Raw genomic sequence first — 23429 nt, forward strand, 5'->3', positions numbered from 1 at the left:
CTCCTTGCATAGTGTTGTTGCTGTTAGTTGTGTCGAGTTGATTCTGGCAATGGCGACCATATGGGTTACGAATAAAATCGCCCCAGATGGCTCTCTTGGCTGTAACCATATCATAAGCAGATCACTAGGTAGTCTCTTCCAAGGCATTACTCAAAACCAAACCAAACTCACTGCCATCAGGTCATTGCTGACTCATAGCAGCCCCTGAGGGCTTCCAACACCGTGACTGTTACAGGAACAGAACGCCCAGTCTTTCTCTTTTGGAGCTGCTGCAGGCATTGAACTGCTAACCATCCGTATCACAGCCCAACGCGTAGCCACCAGGGCTGGTTCAAACACCCACCTTAAAGGTCCCAGAGGAGCTGGATGCTTTGTGCCACCTAGGGTCTGTCTTAGAGTTTCACCTTTAAGAAATTTAAGATTTCTGATTACATGGAATTTGAAATTGAAATATTGACTGAACATTACTTAAAAGAAGACAATGTGTGTATATGTGGGAAGTGGAGGCAGTTTCTTAATGTATCCAAACCATATGCTAGAGATTAAAAAATAAATAAAAACCAAGCTTCAGTAGAAGCAAGTTAAATCTTTATGGGATGTCTCTGGTATGGAAATATTTCCAATGATTGCTACAAACAAACAAAAGTAGGAAGGTTTCTTATTAATGAGATGACACAATGTATACATAAGTCTGGTTTTACCATGTGAAGGTGAAATTAAATAAATGAGTCCAGTAGGTAACTAGTACCTCAAACTATGTACCCTGAATTCGTAGAGAGTCCATAATTCAGAGAGTAATTCCAGAATGATAACTGCAATTAATAAGTAGAATACAAGTGAAGATGATAATGACATAATGAGGTAAATGCATTCCTAATATGGTCTGGAAAGTCACATTATAAAAATTATAGGGCTTATGAGAGCAGGCTTACCCACTATATATTTTTAAATTTTGTTTCATTGGGGGCTCTTACAGCTCTTATCACAATCCGTACATATATCCATTTTGTGAGACACCGCTTTACATATGTTGTCATTATCTTTTTCAAAAAAATTTCTACTTCAGCTCTTGACATCAGCTCCTCCTTTTTCATCCTCTCCCCCACCCTCCTCCATCCCCCATTCTCCCTAACAATCTATAAATATTCTACTTTTTTCCATGTTTCACACTGACTGCTGTCCTCTGCTCCTGAGATCCTGCAGAGCCACAAAATTACACAGTGGCCTATCACTAAAGTCTTCCAAAGAAAGTGTTTATTCTTCAGTCACAGTAAACATTACATCCTCTCCTAACAGCTTTACAAAGCTGTCATCCAGGGAGGCACAGTGATCAGCAAGGCAAGGTGCTATCGTGTCTGAAGACACGTGTCTTTGCCACAGGTGGTGGGCTGGAGGTCAGGCAGCTAATCTTCATTTGTGCTCCAAACGTGCTTGCAACATGGATTTTTATCTAAACTGGCATTTCCCGCCGCCCCCCTCCCCGGAAAATGTACAAAGTTCTTTTTCAGAATCGAAGCAAGAAAATTAGAGGATTAAAAAGGGTAAACTTTTAAAATGAGAGTTTGTGAAAAACATGATCACTCTGGGCAATGTTATCGAATTAGATGACTCCAACTATCACCATGACTCCAACTATCACTCAGACAGAGATTTGCACGGCTTACCAATATTTATGCAACACTAACACAATAACAATCTCATTAAATACATTAGCATGGTTCAAAAGACAAGACACTTGCCTACTAGATAAATTGTAAGTTAATACTGATTATTCAGGACTTCAGTGTGTGTGTGTGTGTGTGTGTGTGTGTGCACACGCGCGCGTACATGTGAGGATGGCTTGATGGGCAGGGGAAATGAAAATTTGAGGTTGTGAAACTATAGAACAAGTGCAAAATATATAAATGCTGAAGAGAAACATGCCGCAAACATGGCCATGTTACAGCACACGATCAATCGAAGGAAAGGAAGACAGTGGGGTGAACAGAATGGTAAGCAGTATGTTTTTACCGTGGCCAGCTACATTCAGCTACATTCATCTGTGCTAGTTTACCTAGTGGGTTTGGTTGGTGATACTTAGTGACCTACATAAATATACCATCTAAGTTATAGGGATATCATTGCCCCATTGACCAATAGCATATAAACTCATTTGCATTATGGATATGGATTATAACTAGAAAGTGTCAGGAGATGTGGGAGTTAGCAGGGCAGGTGAGGTAGGAGATAGAGCTGGTCAAAACACTCCAAGGACCCCAAGAGAGGCCAGACCCCTTCCCCCCTCCTTCTCCTCCTCTTCGGTGGCTTCAGGCCCAGGTGCAAAAGACTAACCATGACAGATAACTTTGAACGCTGTTGCTTAGCTCAGGACCTGCAGACAGAAAAGTTGCAGCAGATAGTTCCCCAGCTTCTCCCTGCCCCCAGACCCGGGCTATAAAACTCTCCACCTCTTACCTGGACAGTATGACTTTGAGGGGCCCCGACTGGGGCTCCCATGATGCTCCTGTCCCTTTCTCTGCTCTCCATCCCCTCGTGGAACTCGGAAAGAAACCCTTGAAATTGTTTTCTACCTATGCTTTCTTTCTCTCAGTCAACTAACCAACCTCACATTTGGTGCAGGAAACCCAGGAGGAGTAGGGTAAGAGGTGTCTTGATGTGCTCCCCCGCCTGCCCTTGGGCGAGTGTGGTGTGCCCTCTCCTCCACCCCCCCCTCCCTTTCCTCGGACCTGGACCTCTCAGCTGCCATCCGCCCCATCTATGAGTGAGTACCTGACAGTACCTGACTAACTTTTATTTCTGCTATTGTGGCCACTGCCCCTTGCTTTGGGGTTCTTTAGAGGCTTGGTTCATTCATGTCTGAATCATGGGCCCACAGCAGAACCACGGCCAAGGGGCAGCATTTGGGGACACCTGAGTATTGCTGTTTTTTTTAAAGAATCTTTTTATTGGGGCTCGTATAATTCGGGGGAGCTGGGAAGCCAGCTTCCCCCTTCCCAGGTTCTGGAGACCCAGTTTGATATTCAACTGGAGTATCCAGTTTGCTTAGCTCACTCTCTTCCAAGAACCCTGCAGCATGGGAAACAAAAATTCCAGTCAACATTTTGACTGATTGTGGTAACCTTTGAGAGCCAACTGGCAAATGGCCTGAGGTCCCCTAAATCCAAGCTTTCTTCCTTCTATGCTACCGACCCTCTCTCTGTACTCCCTGTCACTTGGCTCAAGTTCTTTAGCCAATACTCTCCTAACCAGAAACACCTGCAAACTCAAACAGACCCACCGCTCCCCAATCAGGTCTCCAACAGTCATCTTTCTCCAAACTCCATGACTCCTTGTTTGCGCCCCCAGTAAGGCCTCCTCCAGATTCGGGGTGCCCTTTACCATCACTTCCGTCCACTGCCTCCACTTAACTCCCATCCACCCCTCCACCAATCCCCCACTCCCAGACCTAAGCTCTCTCCTTTGTCTTCCTGTGTCAGTCAGCATCGCACCAACCCCTCCTCTGCCCCCTACGGGAAGTTGCAGGTACTGTAGGTCTTGCCTGTGTCCATATTCCCTGCCTTCTCCCTGGCTGGTCCCAAATTGAAGAAACACGGCTTCAGTTCCTTTTCCAATGACCCCACCACCTACATCAAAGAGGTTCACTATCTATCTCAAGGCTATACATAATCATGGCATGCTATTTTTGTAGTCCTTTCATCCACTCTCACCTCAAATGAAAGAGAGCGTGTATTTGCCGCTGCCCAGCAGCGTGCAGACCAGGTTCATCTCACTGACCCCAACATGCCTGTGGGTAATGAGGCCGTCCCGAGGCAGGAACCAGGATGGAGTTACTAGGCTAATACCCAGGCAGGCCAGCATGGCCGGGGCCACCAAGATGAAATGCTCCAGTGTGCCTTAGCAATTTCTCACAAAACAATTAATTTTAATAAGCTCAGGGAGATTACTCAAAGGCCGGATGAAAATCAGGCCGCATTTTTAAATCACCTGACTGAAGAAATCCTAACCCAATACATCCTGCTAGACCCAACCTCACCAGAAGGGGCCACTTTCCTTGCCACACATTTCATTACTCAATCAGCTTCAGACACTAGAAAAAAGTTTTAAAAGGCTGACTCCTGTCCAGGACCTGGTAAATGTGGCCTTTAAAGTCTTTAATACCAAAGAGGAACAGACAGAGGCAGACAGGGAGTTCAGAAATTGCCAGAAGGCAAACATAGGCGCAAGCCTTGACTGCAGCCCTAAGGCCCTCGGCAACAGGACTATATGGGCATCCTTCTGAGATCGGGGAAACAACAGTTTCAGACCACCCCAGGTGTCTGCTTTAAGTGTGGTCAGCAAGGTCACAGGGCCATTGCTGCCCACAACCTCATCTGCCCCACAAGTCTTGTCCAATGTGTAGTCAACAGGGCCACTGGAGAAGTGACTGTCCTTTGGTGCCCAGCCTCAGGCCAGACCCTCCAAGCCCTGACCCACCGTTAATGCTACTGGGCCTGGCTGCTGAGCCTGGGGTAACAATCAAGGTGGTGTGTAAGGTTTTGTCCTTTCTGGTTGACACAGGGGCTACCTTCTCAGTTTTGCCTTTCTCCTCTGATCCTCTGCACCCTTCCCAGGTCTTTGCCATGGGAATCGACGCTGTCCCTCTCACCCGTTGTCCAGGGGGCCCCTTACATATTGGAAATATGAAGGACATCAAACTGATGATTCCTTGGTAACACAAGGAAACAACAGAGCAGCCACGGTCGCCTGCTGAGGAAGTAAATCGGACTCATTCACAGCAAGTCTGTTACTTCACAGATGGGAATGTAGATGACTTTTCTCTGCATGGAATTTGCAGACATAATATAACTGTTAATACTAAATTGTTCTCCGATCCTGGACAATTCTTTTGGTGTAACAGAACTTAACTAAATGTGTACATTCTTCCACAGCGAGCCCTTGTTTTCCAGTGACCATAGTTCCCCAGCTGACACTGTATGGTCAGTCTAAGTTAGCATGGTTACTCTCTGTCTGAAGATCAACAGAGTGATATTCCTTTCTAAAATGGTAGGTATAAGCCTAGCCTCTTCAATCACAGCATCTGGAGTGGTTGGAGGCACACTTGGCCACTCCATCATCTCAGCACAGGGTTTAGCAGCCCGACTGCAGCCTGCCTTGGCGTCTACCACAGCCTCCTTGGCCGTGTTGCAACTCCAGATGACCTCTCTAGCCTAAGGTGCCCTACAAAACAGACGGGCCTTCGATCTTCTCACTGCTGAAAGGTGGTCCCTGCCTCTTCCTCGGGGTGGAGAGTTGTTGCTACATCATTGAATCTGGCCTAGTGGAGCAAGACATAGAAATGCTGGCCTGCTTAAGTGAGGACTTCTGCACTCAGGGAAGGATGCATTACTTCCCGTTTGGCTGGCTATAATCCCCCTTACCTGGTTGTTACCCCTATTAGGGCCACTAATCTTTATCTCTCTCTTTTATTTTTCTTAGCTTCCCTCCCTCCAAGAGTTATGAAATAAACCTCTGAAACGGTTTTCTACCTTTGCTTTCTTTCTTTCTGTTGCCAAACCAACCTCACAAAAAAAAAAAAAAAAAAAAACTCATTCTCATGGTAGGCAAACATCCAAATTGATGCAATGGTAAAAAAACAAGTCTTCTGGAAGTTTCTTTAAAAGGGGTAGTTCTGTGGAATAGCGTTACAAATCTGTTTATATAAAAACTTCTTCTTAAAGCTACATTTTTCTACCCAGATATAGTTTTATCACTTTCAGCAGATATTTTTCATCCACTCAGGAAGAATTCTGCGGTTGCATGTGAAATTAGTTTACATAAATCAAACTGTGTGCAATTCATAGGTATATTTGTCAGAAAACTACATATTGCTTTTACAAAGTTTGAAATGGTATATCAGCCACACAGAAAGCAGAAACACATCTTTTAGTTTCAAAGGCATTTGTAAAGTACAACTTCCACATACACTACCTCCTCTTGGATAAATAAGATATAATACTGGCATTGAATATCTTTTACTAATCCATATTGAATGGTCAATTAAAATATCCTCCCTTTATTTAGTCAATTCATAGTAACCTTAATTTGCTTCTGGTGTTACTTAATCCTGAAAATCTAGCAGTTTTCACATGAACTTCAGCATTTAGGGCAAAGACATCAGACTTTCATCCACTTTTGCATACTTGACGCATTCATGGGTTTTTTAACAGATGACCTCCATAACCTAGGATGATGGGTTATACTGTCTGTACTCGATGTTTGTTCCTATTGCACATACTGGCTCAGGAGGGGACTTGAGGAGAGCCAACCTTTACAAAGTCATTGGTAAGACCCTGAACAGGGCACTATGAGAACTTCACCTCTGCTAGCACTTAAAAAAAATCAATTCTCCTTGAAGGTGGGACTTTGGTTGGTTTCTAATAGTTTAGAAAAGATAAGGCCAATTGTCAAATTGCCCATTTGAGCCTAAATATTGCTCAGAAGAGTCTCATTTGCTAAATCCAATAGACGTAATGGATCATTTTCCTAGCAGGAATTATAGAGGGTACTGCTCCTTCATTGATGGAATGAAGTATGCTATGGAACTTGTTCCAGGTGGGAAATGCAACTTTTCATTATTTATTAATTATCTTTATTATTCTAACCTTACCTAATCTAAGAGGAACATCTGGTAGAATGTGCCTCTATATATAATTCTGCATTATTGGTTTGTATTTAAATAAATAATATTTGCTCACACGTCAAGGATCTTGTAAGTGGTTCGCAGCAGAGCCCTAGCAAACAAAGGTTCTGTGTTATAGTATCATTTCTCAAGGAAGACAGTAAGAAAGCAAACTCCTTAAGGGAGTGTGTGCACTGGCAGTCCCAGCAGGAAATATCTGAGTGTGATTCTGAAGGCAGACGTATAACTAGGCGTGCTCAGTTACTCTGTAGAAAACACCACTGATAACACTGTCAAGTGGGGGGAGCTTGTTAGCTGATGATCCTTCTAGAAGTTCAGAACTTCATAATACTTTAACCTTTTATTTATTATCTTTAACTATTAGCTCATGGTCTCATAAAAATAAATCAAAGTGACCGTATTTGTTAAAATCTTCCACCAGTGAGGAGATAATCCTATCAGATTGCAAATCCTAGAACTTCGTGTGCTTTGCTAATGGAGGTTGGAAAGACTGACTATGATGGAAATGCCTTTCTTTAGATGTCCATCATTTCAGAATGCAGGGTTCCCATCTCAACCCTCTGTCTGGAGATGGTATTCACCTGGAGAACTAATAGTAAATTCAGAATCAAACAAAATGGCAAACAGCAAATGCTCGCAAGGGTGTGGGGAGACTGAAATCCTCATATGCTGCTGGTAGCATAAAATGATGCAATAAGTGTGGAAAATGCTTTAGTGCTTCCTTAAAAGTTGGAATGAAAACACTCTATGATCCAGCAATTCCACTATTTGGTAAAGATCCTATAAAACTATAAGCTACGATACAAATAGATGTATGCATACACATATCCATCGCACCACTATTCACAGTAACAGCAAGGTAGAAAAAATCCAAATGCCCAGCAATGGAAAAATGCCTTGTGGCACACACACAAAATAAAATATTAATACAACATTAGGAAATATTGATGGATCCATGAAACACCGTACACCATGGAAGAAATAGGAGAACATTTTGCTAAGCGAAAGAGATCTATCACAAAAGGGGCCACTACTATAAAACATCTAAGAACAGTTGTTGTCCTCTTTCCGACCGCAGGAAAGAAGAATGAAGAAAGTCAAAGACAACCAGCCAGTAAAACGCGAATCTTCATGATTCTGAGGTCAAAAGAACTAGCTGGTTCCGAAATTCCAACCAACTGTTCTAGAAGGAATCACATTAGAAGTCCTGGTTAGAGTAGGGGGAGGAGAGGAGATGTAGAACAAAACTCATAAAAAAAATCCAGGTGTACTAGTCACATCAAGATTGGTGAACTCCCTAAAACCATGGTTCTTAGTCATCCTTCAGGTATGGAAATTAACTCACCTCCACAGGTAAAATTTCAGCCAAACAGTAGCTAGGTGGTGAGGTAGTGGGCTATGGAGTGTAAACTTAGCAGTTTAAGACACCAACCCCTCCATGGGAGAAAGGTGAGGTAATCTACTCCTGTAAGGATCTGTAGTCTTGAGAAGACAAAAGGCCAGTTCTAGTCTATTCTGTAGTCACTCTGGGTCAGAATTAGCCCAAGGCAGGAAGAGCTTGAGTAAAACAACACTAGGAGGGCACTCACATTTTAGAATCACCAAACATTTGAGCCCAAAGAGCAGCATTTCCTCTAGGATGAATTTCAGAAGGGTTAGAAAGGAGGTCGACCAGAAATGGGAACTGCAAGGAGGAAGTGGGATAAATGATGTTACAGCATGGAGATTGCAATTAATATCATGAAACAAACTTCATATGAATTGTCAAACAGAAAATTGATCTGTTCTGTAAACCTTCACTCAATTAATAAGTAAAAGGTAACACACACAGATTGAGAGTGCAGAATTTCAGTTGTCAGCTGAGGAGTGGAGCAGAGATGTCATAGAATTGGAAGGACTTACCAACCAATGTCATGAGTTCAAGCTCATTGCAACCATTTTTGGACAGAACTTGACAGCAGGGAAGTGTGAAAGGGAACTAAGCTGTGGATTCTTTAGCTCATTTTTTAAAGTAGGTGCAAACTGGCTGTGAGAGTTTGGGGGTTGCACAGTTGGAAGGGGGTGCAGGGAGAGTGTGGCGCTTCAAGAGAGTACTGCTGAATTTCTAGAAGGCCCAAGGACAGTCAGTAGTAGCCAGAGAAAAAGCAAGGGCAGCAGGGCATGACGGAGCTGATGGGCACACGCACAGCCTTTGCAGTGACGTCCGTGAGCAAAAGCCTTAGAGTTAGTCCCCAGTCTTCATCACAGGTAGCTCAGCCTCGCCCATCACTTACATCACTGTCTGCAACCAGAAAACATCACTCCTCACAAATGTATGTATTAAATTCAGAGATCAAGCATTCAGAATCAGCAAAGAAACAAACAAACAAGACTAAAGACAAGTACCCCTTAGCAACTCTCTGGAGAAGATACCAAGCTCACAGGTTTGGGGCTCATTCCCATTCATACTCAAAGACTCTCTTCTGTCAGGTCGATTCTGACTCATAGCAACCCTAGGACAGAGTAGAAGTGCCTCTTTGGTTTCCAAGACTTCAAATCTTTAGGGGAACATAAGGCAGCCCACATTAAGTTAACCAGAACCTGACCAGATGAAGAGAAGATTTTTGAGCCTGTGAATTGCCGCAGATTGCTACTGACTTGATGGATGGCCTGTCCGGATTTGACTTTGCTTATGGATGCGGACTTCACACGGTTCCATCTGGAATGAGGGCTCTTCACCTCAAAGAATCTGATTGTCTCCTCAGAGCACTGGGTTGATGTAAGTGGGCAGCATAGAAACTGGATCCCCAACATGAGGGGTGTGTGTGTGGTGGTGTTGGGGAGATAAAGGCATGAAGTGGTTGGTTTACAAACTTTCATAGGTGGGGAAATATAATCATAGGATTAAAGTGTGTTACTTAACTGCAATTGTTATACATAGGATATATTTGTTTTGTTCACTTATAGAATATTATGCTTAAATGAGGGTGGCACATATTGAATTGTATGCATTTAAGTTTTATCCTATTAGGATTGGCTACCACTTTGGAAGAAACAGCTGCTGCAAACATCTTCCTATATGGGTTTTAATGATTTGAAAGTTTAGGATTATAATCATGGGACAACTCAATTACTTAGAATATGTTGCTACGTGCCATTGAGTCTATACACTCATAGCAACCTTATGTACAACAGAATGGAACACTTTGATCCTGTGTCATCCTCACAATTGTTCTTGTGTTCAAACCCATTGTTACACCCATTGGGTTAATCCATCTGGTCAAGGGTCTTCCCCTTTTGGTGGGCTGCTCCTCCATTCTACCAAGTATGATGTCCTTCTCCAGAGTCTAGACTCTGACGACATGTCCATAGCAAATGCCAGCAGGGTTACCCAAAGTGAACAGGTTTCTGCAGATCTTCCAGACTGAGTGGACTGCAGTGAAGGAACAGCCTAACCATTTGTGAGGAATTAGCCACTGAAAACTTATAAATAGCATTAAAACCAACCTGCATATAGTTCACAAACATCATGATCAGTATCCTAGTGGAGTAAGTAGCATGTGGGGTCTTAAACGTTGATGAGCATTGAAGGTACAATGATAGGTCTGTACTCAATAAGAGCCAAACAATATGAATGTAAGCAGAAGCTCAGAAAAGAAATACCTTTGCATGGGTTACACATCATTTACCCAGAGACCAGAACTAGATAGAGTCTGCCTACCACCACTAACCATTCTGACCTGGACCACAATAAGTGATCCGATAAACCTTCTGTCATGGAGTCAAGTCTGACTCAAAGCACCCCTGTAGGTCAGAGGGTTCCTGAGGCTATAAATCTTTATGAGCAGACAATCTTATCTTTCTCTCTTGGGAGTGGTTAGTAGGTCTAAATCACGGACAGCACCGCTAAAAGACCATGAGTAACACAGCAACACACTGAGCTACCGGGCTTCCTTGTCCCACACAGAATGGGAGAAAAGATGGAAAGCAGAACTCAAATACTTGTTTGGGAAAAAAAGCCAGACAATAGTTGAGAAGAGAGAACTCCTTGAGAGTCACCCTGAGATGGTGCTTAAATCTAGAACCTTCAAATCTAAAAGGTGGTCGATCATCTGAGGTCACCTTTTAGTGAAACAGGAATTGCACAAAATAAAGGATATTACCTATAACATCAGTGCCCTGCTTAAAAACCATCAAGACCAATGGTCAACAACCACTGAAAACCAAGAGGAGAAGATAAGGGGGCAGGAAAACGAGGGTTCTGGAAAAGGAACAAAAAGAGCACAGTTAAAGAGACTGTTGCTATATGTGTTAGATGTAACTAATATCACTAAACAATTAGTGTGCAAGTTATCGGATGGGAACCTACACTGCTGTATACAGTGTCATTAACATTCTTTAAAGCACACTCCTTTTATTTAGTGAGACAGAAGTTTCGATTTGAAGGCAGTTGAAAGGCAGCATGGGAGAAGTCCTGTGTATCCTTCCCTCGGCTTCTCCATATACGCACCAAAAATTAATTATCAGCTTATGTTACCCTTTTCCATAAACATGCTGTCCATTTCAGATGTGATGCATTTTTCCATTTCATTGCAGCCATTCAGTATTATCACATTTTCTTATTTTATTAAAGGGGCTAAAAACATCTTTTAAAATTAGAAAAGAGTCATCTGCCTTGTAAATTGGCAAATACTCCTGAAAAGGGTTTTAGATGATTTATTCATTAGGCCACCCTTTCTCAGCTTTAGCGATTCCCCAGTGAATTGACATGTAGGAGTTCTGGTTGTGACATGGAATCAGCATTGGGCTGCTCACTGACAAGTCAGTGGGTACCAACCAACCAGATCTCTCCATAGAAGAAAGACGAAGCTGTCTGCTCCCAGAAAGGTTTGCCATTTGATTAACCTTAGGGAGTAATTCTATTCTGTCCTAGAGGGTTGCTGAGTCAGAAATTACTGGAAGACTGTGGGCCAGTGGGTCAGTTGACACATGGTTGAATAAAGAACAAGTTTCTTTTCAGAGGAAAATTCTAAGCTATTTATCATCAAATTATAAAGTGCAGTTCTCAGTACTAATAATATGGTATCAATTTGAGAGGCTTATGAGTGAAGGGGTGGCGTCTGGTTTATCAATCAAGATATAACCAATGAGGCCTCTGTGTGGGCATGGTTTCTCCTGAGAATTCTGGGAACTCCTATTTTTCCTCCCTGGAAGCACTCCCTTGGAGACTCTTTACTGACAAGGCTGACTCCCTACAAGACATTTTGGATGGGAAGCCACATGCACCTACCCTGATGTAGCCCTGGGAGCTGGGCGGAGAGATGCTTGCAACACCACTGGTTCCTTAAGACGTCCATCCCACTGGCCTGTGATCTTCCTGCATTTGGCATTATTGCATGTGCTCTGTGAGTCTGAAGAGGACTGTATAGATTGGTATCAGACATAGGGGCAATATTGAACTTATGGACTTGCTCTGGACTGGGCTGGGATGCTTTCTCAATATTCACTGCTCTGGTATATGAAGCTCTTTCTTCTACACATATGCGTCTCTATGAATTTGCTTCCCTTGTTGACCCGGGCTAACACAAATAAGTAAAGCACAACCTGGGCAGGGCGGAACAACCATGCTTTTCCTGGATGAAGTTGTACTGCTTACTGTAAAGGGATTATAAGATGGTACATGTAGATGTTTGCTCTTCCAAAAGGCCACGTTTACACGATAGGCTAAGGCAGGTTAATGATTATTCAAGGAGCACAGAACAGCGCCTAGGCTTCTTTGGAAAAAACTACAACCCTGCGAGCATTCACAGATTCTTGTCACGGGATAAGGATGTGTCCAAGGTAAAGAAGTTGATGAGAAAAGAAGCCATAAAAGCCGTCCCTTTCTTTTTGACCTTGTGTAGCGCAGAATGACTTTCAACTTACATCTCCTTCCAGGAGCATCGACTTACACGTGTAGGGCAGCACCAAGCGCTTTGTAGCAGGGAAAGTTCACGCTCGGCAACCGTGCTGATCGTTAGGATTTATATGAGCTACTTCCCCCTGTGTGCCGCGTGTTCAGAATCTTTCTATCATGTTTAAACCACAGAGACCCACTGCTCTCGTCCTCTGAAAGAGAAGGCAGTGTCAGAGTAATTTACGGGTGGTCATAGTATCATCTCTGTCTTTCCTCAGAAGACTAAAAATCTCATGTTAATGCTAGAACGTTCCTATGGGACACAAGCTAGACCTTTTAAAATATTTTTAGTGTGAACAATTTAGCAATGTACTCACCTATTCTTTCACTTATTACTGCATTCACTAAAGCCACCCCCTGCCTTTGAGTCTCCTCTGACTCCCAGTGACTCTAGACAGAAATTCCAAGCCTGCACATTATGGGAGGAGGTAGTCTCATCGTTTATCCCTTGAAGAAGTTGGTGGATTTGAACCTTGGATTTTGTGGTTAGTAGCCCACAACTTTTAGTGCTTTAAGGAGATACTCAACTACTTAATCCACTTAATCCACTTAATCCATTCCTTGAGTGACTATCATGTGTGTCAATGCTGCATTAAAATGGTGAGTTAAACGTGAACCTTGACTGCAAGGAAAATTAAAATGCGATAGCGACAAAAAGATATAAAATGCATCTGTGGTGTTTGTTATAAAGAAGAGGTAACAACAGTTTAAATTTTATACAATTGGCTAAATTCATGATATGATGAATATAATTATTTTATGCCTCCTGGGGATGCTTTATAATGTTCTCTATCATAATGTGATAATGTGATAATGCTGTTGCTAAAGGGAATGTATATGTATATGAATGGATTTGGGGCTCACACTTAATTGTAGCCTCAAACTAAGAACAATTCGTTCTTATGCCATGGACCTACTTGTTACTCGCCCTCATGAAGACAGCAATGAAGATATGCGGTCTGAAAGGCTTGTCTTCAAACAAGCAGTCATCACAGTGAAGCACCAACTAAGTCCGTGGAAGAAGTAAACTGGCCTGTGTGATTCAAGGATTGTAAATAATAAAATCCAGAGGAGGGAATTGTATCTGAGGGATTTAAGTTCTGAACACGTGGTTTGCAGAAGAGTATGAATGACAGTAGAAGCCTCAGATCCATTTACAGGGTCCCCATATGTCGTAAGTCTCCGTATTGCCCACCGTAATGTATTACAGAGTAGTCAGTGTGGCTAAAGAACTGGGCGGGAGAGGCGTACGGGGCAAGCTATGGCTGGAGAGAGGGGCCAGGAAGGTCAAGCATGGAAGGAATGGGGCTTCACATTGCCGGCTGTTCAGCAAACCCGTCCAGTCAGCTCTTTCTCACTGCAGGGTGAAGTCTGTACCATATCAGCGCGGGAGCAGCGAACTGTAAAACATTTCAGAAGCACTGCTCCATTGCGGATGGAGGAACAAAACTGAGTGTCCAGGGAGCCGTGCTGCCTACGGTGAGCATCAGAGGAGGTTCAGTTAGAAAGTGGTGTCTTCCACAGAGAAGTGGGCGAAGGGAGATGTCGGACAGTGTACGATATGACAAAATCATTATTTCTAAAGTATCAAGGGTTTGTGAATGAGGAGGGGAACAGGGAGGGAGGGGGGAAATGAAGAGCTGATATTAAGGACTCAAGTAGAAAGCAAATGCTTTGAGAATGATGATGGCAACAAATGTACAAATGTGCTCGACACAATGGATGCATGTATGGATCGTGATAATTGGATGAGCTCCCAATAAAATGATTTAAAAGAAAGAAAGAGGTGTCTTCTTTTTGCTGGTAGACTGCATTTTCCAATTCTAGAGCAACATTTTCTCCCTGAAGATTTCCTTACCCTTTTACGTGTATTGAACAAACCACAGGTTAGTTCAATTCTTTTCTGTATGAAGACTCACCTGCAACACTCAGCTCGGCGTTGGAAAAGATAGCTCCATGTTTATTTTCTGCCACACACTGATACATGCCAGCATCCGAGAGGTTCACTATTGTTATGTTGAGCAGTCCTTGCTCAATTTGAATCCTACCCTGTGAAAGGAGAAAAAGAACACAAAAACAATGACCTTCCACGCTGGGACCTTCAGGCAGTTTTGCTCTGTCTTACTTCAAGGGAACTTAATGGGAAGAAAATAGCTGTCATGTATATGATTTACATAACATGATCTATTTATCTGTCAGCTCAATTTGTGGCAGGTCAGATGCTAAATAGAACAAGGGTATGCCAGTTGGTAAATGAAATTTCAATTGTAGGATTCTCTCAAGTTCTCATTGACTTGATAGTGAAACCATTCAGATTAATACCCTTTCTAATAGATGCACTTGAAATTTAAAATGCTTTCTTTCTCCAAGGCATTATGCTAACTAGGGGAAAAATACAACCAAATCTACCATTTAAAGCATTTTAAATACTCAGGTTATGACCAGACAACACTTTTGAAGGTTAATAGGCGTGTAAACTCAGATGACTCAGAGGGAAGCGTTGCATATTGGCTGAAGCTTGCTAAACTAAAAAATAAAGGTATTAATAATTTAATGCTCCTTTATTTTATTGCTGTCAGTGACATGATTTAAGTTTAGGACCATCTGCTGGTAGCCAACCTGAGGAAAGCAAAGTTACTGATGGAGCAGAGGACTATTCTCATTTGTCAGCCTGAGGATGCGTAATGTGTGTTACCAATTTTCATAAGTACCACAAAGATCTCCTCAGGAGAGGTGTCATTTTAAAAAAACCAAGAGGATTTAAAGAAAGGCTGGGCTTCTGTGTGCCGTAGGGTTGCAATTCAGCTGAGGAGACACTTCATTGGGCTTTGATCAAATCTAGGCATTCAGGTTCCTTTGCTTTAAGTAAAAGGAGGAAAACTCTTTACCGGGTCCCTCCCACTCTAGCAGTTTGTTTGAATTTGGCTTTGATCGTGGTGAGCCTCAGGAAACCCAGAGGGCCCCTTAGAGTCAGAGGAGGTGCATGGGACTGGCAGGGACTTATGGAGGCAGAGCCATGCCCATTCACATTGGGCGTCTGCTAGGAGCAACTGTTCGAAAAACCGTGCGGGTTCCTGTCGCGCGGGTTTGATCCCCAGAGCCGGCCCCTTTTGCAGAGGGGTCTATGCAGTAAGGTATTGAAGCACCGAGGGACAAAGTGAGGGCAGGGGCTCCACTTGGAGCTTAGGGAAAATGTCAACTTCCCAATATTTGAAGTTCAATGGGGAAGTGCAATAAGGAAAAGGAAATTGGACATCAGTTCCTCACTCAAAGCTCCCCTGTCCTTGGACTTCCTTCAGATTTTTTTTTGTTGGGGACTGACTCCACTTTGTTGGGAATTCTAGGCACCCCCAGGAGGCCTCTGTTGCAAAGTCATCGAGGTTTAACTTTTCCCTTTGCCAAAAACTGTGTTCTCTGGCTCCCTTGCGGATGAAATGCCTCAGAAAGCTGTCTGATACACCTCAGGTTTGCAAAGCTGTCAGTCAGCTCCCAGAGACTCTGACACATTTCCTCCTCCTCTGTCTTTTTCCCAGAGAGAAGTTTCATGCATCCATAGTTTCAGATATTTTAATCCAAGCTCTGCTACCAACAATGTGACTTTAGGCAAATTGCTTGGCTTTAGTTCCCCTCGTCTGTAAAATGATTACCTCACAAAGTTTCTTGTAAACATAATGTATGTAAAATGTTGTTAATACATGTTCAATTAAACACAAAAACCCAACCCACTGTGGTCAAGTGGATTCTGACTCACTGTGACCCTAAAGGTCAAAGCGAAGCTGCTCCACAGGGCTTCCCCGACTGTAAAGACGGACAGGAACTGACAGCCTCCTCTCTCTTGTGCATTTGAAAGACTTCCTTTCGGCTAGTAGGCCAGGACTTAATCCACTGTGCACTGTGGTCTTCTACACAGATTCCCATTTACTACCACTGAATTGATTCTGACTCGTAATGGCTCTATATGACAGGGTAGGTAGATTACCTATAGGTAATCCCCTGTGGATTATGAGACTCTAACTCTTTTTGGGAATAGAAAGCCACATTTTCCCCCTAAGGAGTGGCTGGTGGTTTCGAACTGCTGTCCTTGTAGCTAGCAGTTCAACTTGTAACCACGACGCCCCCCGGGCTCCTTTGAATACCTGCTAACACTTGCTAAAATTGTTTCAGAAGCTATCAAATACTTGGTGAATATCCTATTTTCATATAAAATATGCATGGTTAAAATTCTATAACAGGGGTCCTCAAACTATGGCCCGTGGGTCACATGCAGCCTGCTGAGGACATTTATCCAGCCTGCTAGATGTTTTTGCCCTCCTTTTTTTACTTCAAAATAAGATATGTGCAGTGTGCATAGGAATGTATTCATAGTGGTTTTTTTAAACTATAGTCCGGCCCTCCAACGCATCTGAGGGACAGTGAACTGGCCCCTGTTTTAAAAGTTTGAGGACCCCTGGTCTGTAACATAGCGCAACCATCATAGAAAATACATACAGTAGGAGTAGATTTTTTTTCTCACATGAAATACTGAGTATTTCATTGGAATGATTATACAGTTCCAGTATTATCTGGTGCTGTTTATCTTTTTTAATGTCTTGTTTACTTTTATGGACATGATTTCTTCATTTATCTTTATGAACTTCCTCAAACTCATTGCCACTGACCCTGCAGGACCGGGCAGCGCTGCTCCATCGGGTTACCACAATTGAATATTTAGAGAGGCAGACATCTCTCTTCCATGGAATGGCTGAGAACTTGAACAGCAAATGTTTTAGTTAGCAGCTGAGCGCTTAACCTCTGTACTACTACGGCACCCTTTGTTCTTCTGGAGCAAACTTAACTATTTCTCTGGTAGACTATTACATAGATTGTTCTTCATGTGTCTCAGAATACTGGTTTGCAGGTGTATTTTGAAAGGAAGTTTTTGTTTGCTGGTTTTATCTCTTACTCCCTTGTATTAGCCTGGGTAGACTAGAGAAACAAATTCATAGATATTCATATGTGTATAAGAAAGAGCTTTATATAAAGAATAATTGTATATTAAGAAACCATCCCAGCCCAGTCCAGATCAAGTTCATAAGTCTAATATTAGCCTATATGTCCAATACCAATCTATAAATTCTTCTTAATGCTCATGCAATGTGTGCAATGACATCACGTGCAGAAAGATCACAGGCCAGTGGGTGGAAAGCCTTGTAGATCCAGTGGTGGTAGAAGCATCTCAGCACTGGCATGGGTCTCCATCTGGCTCCTCCCGCTCCAAGGCTCTGGCTGCCATCACCATGGTTCCATGTGTCTTGTCAACAGGAATGTCTTTCAGGGAGAATCTGTGTCCCTCCTCCAGCAAGCCATTTATCTCCACAGTGCCTCCAAACGAGGTCATAAGCTGCGACCCGATTGATAGGCTAGACTCCACCCCTTCACTCTTAGTAGTCTCAAATTGACACCAGATTATGTAACTGCCACATCCCCTTTTTAGCAACTTGGTGGCTGTTTACACCTAGTCCCCTAGCCACCAGGCCAGAAACAGGTTGAAACATGATCTGTCGGAGGTCCTACCCTGTGGTGAGAGGGGACTCGCTGCAGTTCCTGTCCCGAGTTGTGGCTCAGTCCTTACCACCTCTCTTACACTTCACTGCAGCATCAGATCAAGCCAGAGAGGAGTCTGGTCCTGCTTTCATCTGATAGCCATAGCTAAACAGGTCTTCACCTCCTGGCCTTTCTACTGCTGCTCTACAGCAGCGGTTCTCAACCTGTGGGTCGCGACCCCTTTGGGGGTTCTAATGGCCCTTTCACAGGGGTCACCGGATTCATAAAAGTAGCAAAATTACAGCGATGAATTAGCAGTAGAAATAATTTTAACTTGGGGGTCCCTACCACATGAGGGACAGTAGTAAAGGGTTGCGACATGCAGAAGGAAGGATGAGACCCGCTGCCCGAGAGCATTTTCCCACATCGTACAGGCGCTCTCAGCCGCCTAGCCTGGTTCCAAGCCTTCAGGCCGGAGCCTTCTCTCTCACTCATCATGTGTCCTCTTCCTGTTTCATGGAACTGTCTGTCTTGGGTTGGAATCTGTTGTTGCTACATGTTTGAGACCATGAGGGTGTTTAAATGGTGAACTTACTGCCTGGCATTGTCCATAAAGTCTTTCAGGATGAAGAACATAACATAGCCACATTGGGATGGGAGTTTGATCATTGTCTTGGTGGTTTAATGCTGTCTTAGTTATTTAATGTAGCTATGACAGAAATACCAAGTGGATCATTTTAATCAACTAACATGTCTTTTTTTCACAGCTTAGGAGACTAGATGTCCAAATTAGAGATGCCAGGTCTGCCAGAAACTTCTTATCTATTTCACGGAATTTGTGAATTGAAGAGTCTCCTCTTTCTGTTTTGAAAGGGCCATGTTAAGATAATATTCATAGGTGATAGTGATAGGAAGGTTTTGTATTCTCTGGATTGGGCCTGGATTCTCAGTAGCTTGTCAGTTAAGAACCAGTAAGTTTCATGGCCTAACTCAATGCCATTACCTCCTTAATGGACTATGCTATGAGTAGATAATCAGCTGTGTGAAGATAAGAGTGGGATGGAACACCTTTCCTTGGGCCACAGGCCTGGTGCAGTACATTGAAAGGAAGTTTCCCAGGGGGTGGGGCTGGCTCCCTAAAAGCGGACATTTAAGTGTTGGGGTGGGGGGGGGGATCTTGTTTGATTTGGGTTGGGTCGGGACCCTGCATCTGGTTTATTAATCCCTGGTTCATTGGACTTGAGAAAACATCCTGTCATATTGACTGTCAATCATGGAAGTCCTCAGAGGCCTGCCATCTGAGCTGCCAACGTTGTTGTTGTTGTTGTTGTTGTTGTTGTTGTTGTTGTTGTTGTTAGAGCTGAGTAAGTCATTTGCAATCCATAGTGACAGTATGCACAACAGAATGAAACGTTGATCAATTCTGTGTATCCTCACTATTATTCCTATGCTTAAGCCCACTTCTGCAGCCCTGTAGCAATCCATACCCTTGCCAGCCTCCCTCTCTTCTGCTGCCCCTGTACTGTACCAAACACGTCACTCTCCAGGGACTGGCATCTCCTCTCAATGTGTCCAAAGCATGTAGATGAAGTCTTGATATCCTGGCCTCTAAGGAGTGGCTGCACTTCTTCCCAGACAGACCTGTTTGTCCTTTCCGCAGTCCATGGTACATTTCATATTCTTCTCCAAATGCATGGATTCTTTTGCAGTCTTCATAGTCAATGTCTAATTCTCACTTGCATGTGGAAAATCACTTGCATTTGAAAATACCATGGCTTGAGTCAGGCACACTTTAGTCCTCAAAGTAACATTCTTGCTTTTCGACACTTTAAAGAAGTCTTGCACAGCGGATTTACTAAATGCAACTAATTTTGTGGTCTCCTGGCTGCTGCTTCAATGAGCTTTGATTGCGGATACAGGCAAAATGAAATCATAGACAATGTCAATCTTTTTGTTATTTATCATTATGTTACCTATTGGTCCAGTTGTAATCCTCTTTGCCTTGAGTTGTAATCCATATTGAAAGCTACAATCCTTGAGCTTCTTCACAAGTGCCTCAAGTGCTCCTCAGTTTCAGTAAGCAAGGTTGTCATCTGCACATCGCAGGCTGTTGATAAGCCTCCAATCCTGATGCTGCATTCTTCTTCATATACTCCAACGTCTCTGATTATTTGGTCAACGTGCACATTAAATATGCATGGTGAGAGGAGACACCATTGACATATATTTTTGTTTGGAATCATGCTGTAGTCCATTGTATTGCTTTGATAATCTTGGGTTTGTCAGCCCCCACAGCTGCTCCAGTCAGGAGAAGTCTTCAGCTTAACATCCAATCCACAGGTGACACTTTCCTGGATTTATGTTCACCTTAATCTGAATCCATCTGCATAAGTGTATGTGTGTGTATCTATATCTCGTTAGCTTCATGTATATGCACACACATCTATGTCACTAGTTTTGCTTCTCTAGAGAAGTCAGCCTAATACAGAGCAGCAATCTTTACATTGCATCGATTTTCCCTTGCATAGGCATCTTTCCATACTCCTAAGTCTAGTCTGCTTCTTTTATATCTCAAACGTTATTAGTTTCAGGGATAGCCCACGCTGACATGGCCTTGATAGCATGGCAAAGACAATCCCAGATAGGATTAAACTCACCTGAATTTATACTACATATTTTGAAGGAACACAAACCAATTTATAACAGATGCCAACAGGCCAGTCAATGGTCAGTGACTCACTCTTTCATATTGTATTCGCATATTTGCATCTTATCAAAGCTACATGCTGTGGGTATTCTGGGTAAAGCCACAGCTAGGCTGTGAAGACTAAAATTCTGTTTTAGATATCTAACGAAAGGAGGCTGAAAAACTGGTCCTGCATCTATTTTTCCTCAACAGGATTCACTTTCACTTTTCCACTATTATGACCAATTGGCTGCCTATTATTTTTTAAAAGAACTCATCATTTTCCTGTTTTCATCGCAACAAGTCCATACAAAACACTGCAGTCCACATTAAGGCACACATATCCTCTGTCTGCTTACCCGAGTTAGCAGTGGTTCACCGTTTTTTAGCCACCTGTATGTAGGCTTGGGTCTTCCACTTGCTTTGCATTCCCAAAGGACATTTTCTTCCATGGCCACGTGGATATCATTTATTTTTTGAATCCAATTAGGTTGAGCTATAGCGATTCAAAAGGCAAAGAAAAATATGCATGCTTGAGTAAACGTTCAGTACACTGTTGTCATAGGTAACAAATGGACACACATACCGTGCTCGAATCTAACATAAATGCCAAGGCTAGGTAGAGGTTCAAAGGGGGTTCTTTAAGAAGCAATGTACTTCTTAGCCCTACTATGAAACAAATATTTTGTGCTCTATATTGTGACTGGTCTTTAAATCACTAAAGGCAGGATGAACATGACTACCATTATCCTTAGGGGAAAAATTGTCTGTCTCCTCCACCAATATCGCCATGCCTTGTTCTAGTCTCAGAGAAATTTCCACCACAATGTTGTCATTTTTAGTTGACCCCTTGTATTCTTTATGACACCCTGCATTTCTCAGATTTGTTTGCAGTTGAAGGAAGCCTGTGACTTCGTTCATGTCAATGGTACATGTGCAGAATGCATGAGAGTAACTACCAGGCTGTTCCCATACAGATGCTTGCCCTGGACTCTTCTTGTACCATCCAACTGATGAAAGAACAGTGACAATAGAAGCAACCTTGGATTCAGAGATGAGAACTAGATATGTAGGATGGCTATGCTGACCTATTGGCCTTGGACCTTGAATGATTTTTATAGTACAAGGCCGCTCTATGTCCTCAACCCCCAGCCCCTCTCGCCACATTTTTGGAGTACAATTGAGACGATAAAGTTAAGCAAACACCCTTATTTTTGTTACAGCAAATTAATCTGTCCCTAACAAATACACTTAACTCCCACAAGTTATACAGACAATATTTATGTTTCTTTCTCTTTCAAGACTATCCTAACTGCTTCTTCCTTCTTGGTTTTGGCTTGATAGAATGTTACCCAAACGAGAAAGGCTCCAGGACCCTAACTCCCTGGATCAGCCCTATCTTTATCTAAACCATCCTAAGAAACCATGCCTTGCCCACACCGCAGTGCAGGAATTCAAGAAAGTGCTTCATCTCCACATTGCTCACTGTCCTTACTCAACTGCCAACGTTATCTGATGTTTGCCTGCTACAGCTGAAGCCACATTTTCTTGCCATGTCCTCTAGGGAGATAATGACAATATTAATTCTGAATTCTAAAAAAATCTTCATAAATATCAAGTCTTGCTTAAAGGAAAATCATGAACTATGTTGCTAAATGAGTTTAGGAGACCTTTATTTTATTTTATTTTTAATTGAGTTGTAATTACATATCATATAAGCCTATGGTTCTATCATATCAAGAAGGGCTGTGCAGTCATGACCACAATAAACTTAGCCCCCCTTTCTCTTACACATGATGCTGATTTCCCATTTCCCCTTTCCTTTCCCTCCATGTTCCCAGGTAGCCATCAATCCCATTACTATCTTTGTAATACCTCCAATCTCAGTGTACTTATACTAGGGCAGACACCAAGCAAGGATCCATCAAAAATGTTCACAGAATATTAAAAGTTTAGAACAAATTCACATTGGGTTTGTATGAATATCAAATTACCAGATGTCACATTCTGGCCTGAGTACAGTGGCTAACACCCCCTCACAATGCTCACCACACTTAGAACTTGCCCATGAAGAGCTCACTGAAGATATGGATGCCAGAGCAAAGTGTGCTGAAGAATCTAGACGGTGTCCGGCTGTAAGGAATAATAGCCTCTGGAGTCTTAAAGGCTTGTCGCAAAATAAGCAGCCATGTGAGGAGTCAACTAAGTCCACACTGAAGAAGCACACTAATCTGTGTCATTCAATGATAGCTAATAATAAGATCCACACCTATAAAAGGGAACAGTACCAGTGTCCAAATCCTAAACACCCAGATGTGGAAAACTACAGATTATAGTGGTAGCTCAAAATCCACTTGTCACATGTCACGACATGGGATGAGCCTCCATCATGAACATTTGCTAGGAAAAGGCCAGTAACCCAGACAGCAAGCAGAAGAGCACCAGAGCTATCTTTTCAGAAGTGCTATCTGCTCACAGGGCATTTCTATAGTGGCATATCCACGAGTGTGAACCTCCTCATCACACCTGCTTTCAGTTTTCAATTATAAGATGTTTTCCACTAAGCTTAAGAGGTCTTTTCGCTGCCTTGAGCTCAGTATCTACCT

General features: G+C 42.8%; 1 protein-coding gene across 1 annotated transcript in view; it reads right to left on the reverse strand.

Annotated features, from left to right (window-relative positions):
• Positions 1–23429, reverse strand: part of CNTN4 (contactin 4) — a 626036-nt gene that overhangs the window by 199726 nt on the left and 402881 nt on the right. The window contains exons 8-9 of the mRNA XM_075549881.1: positions 21183–21319; positions 14534–14663 (exon numbers count right to left, since the gene is read on the reverse strand). Coding sequence (XP_075405996.1) covers positions 14534–14663; positions 21183–21319 — 267 coding nt within the window. The remainder of the gene's footprint in view (positions 1–14533; positions 14664–21182; positions 21320–23429) is intronic.

This window comes from Tenrec ecaudatus, chromosome 5 (genome assembly GCF_050624435.1).
Source record: "Tenrec ecaudatus isolate mTenEca1 chromosome 5, mTenEca1.hap1, whole genome shotgun sequence".
Classification (NCBI taxonomy): Eukaryota; Metazoa; Chordata; class Mammalia; order Afrosoricida; family Tenrecidae; genus Tenrec; species Tenrec ecaudatus.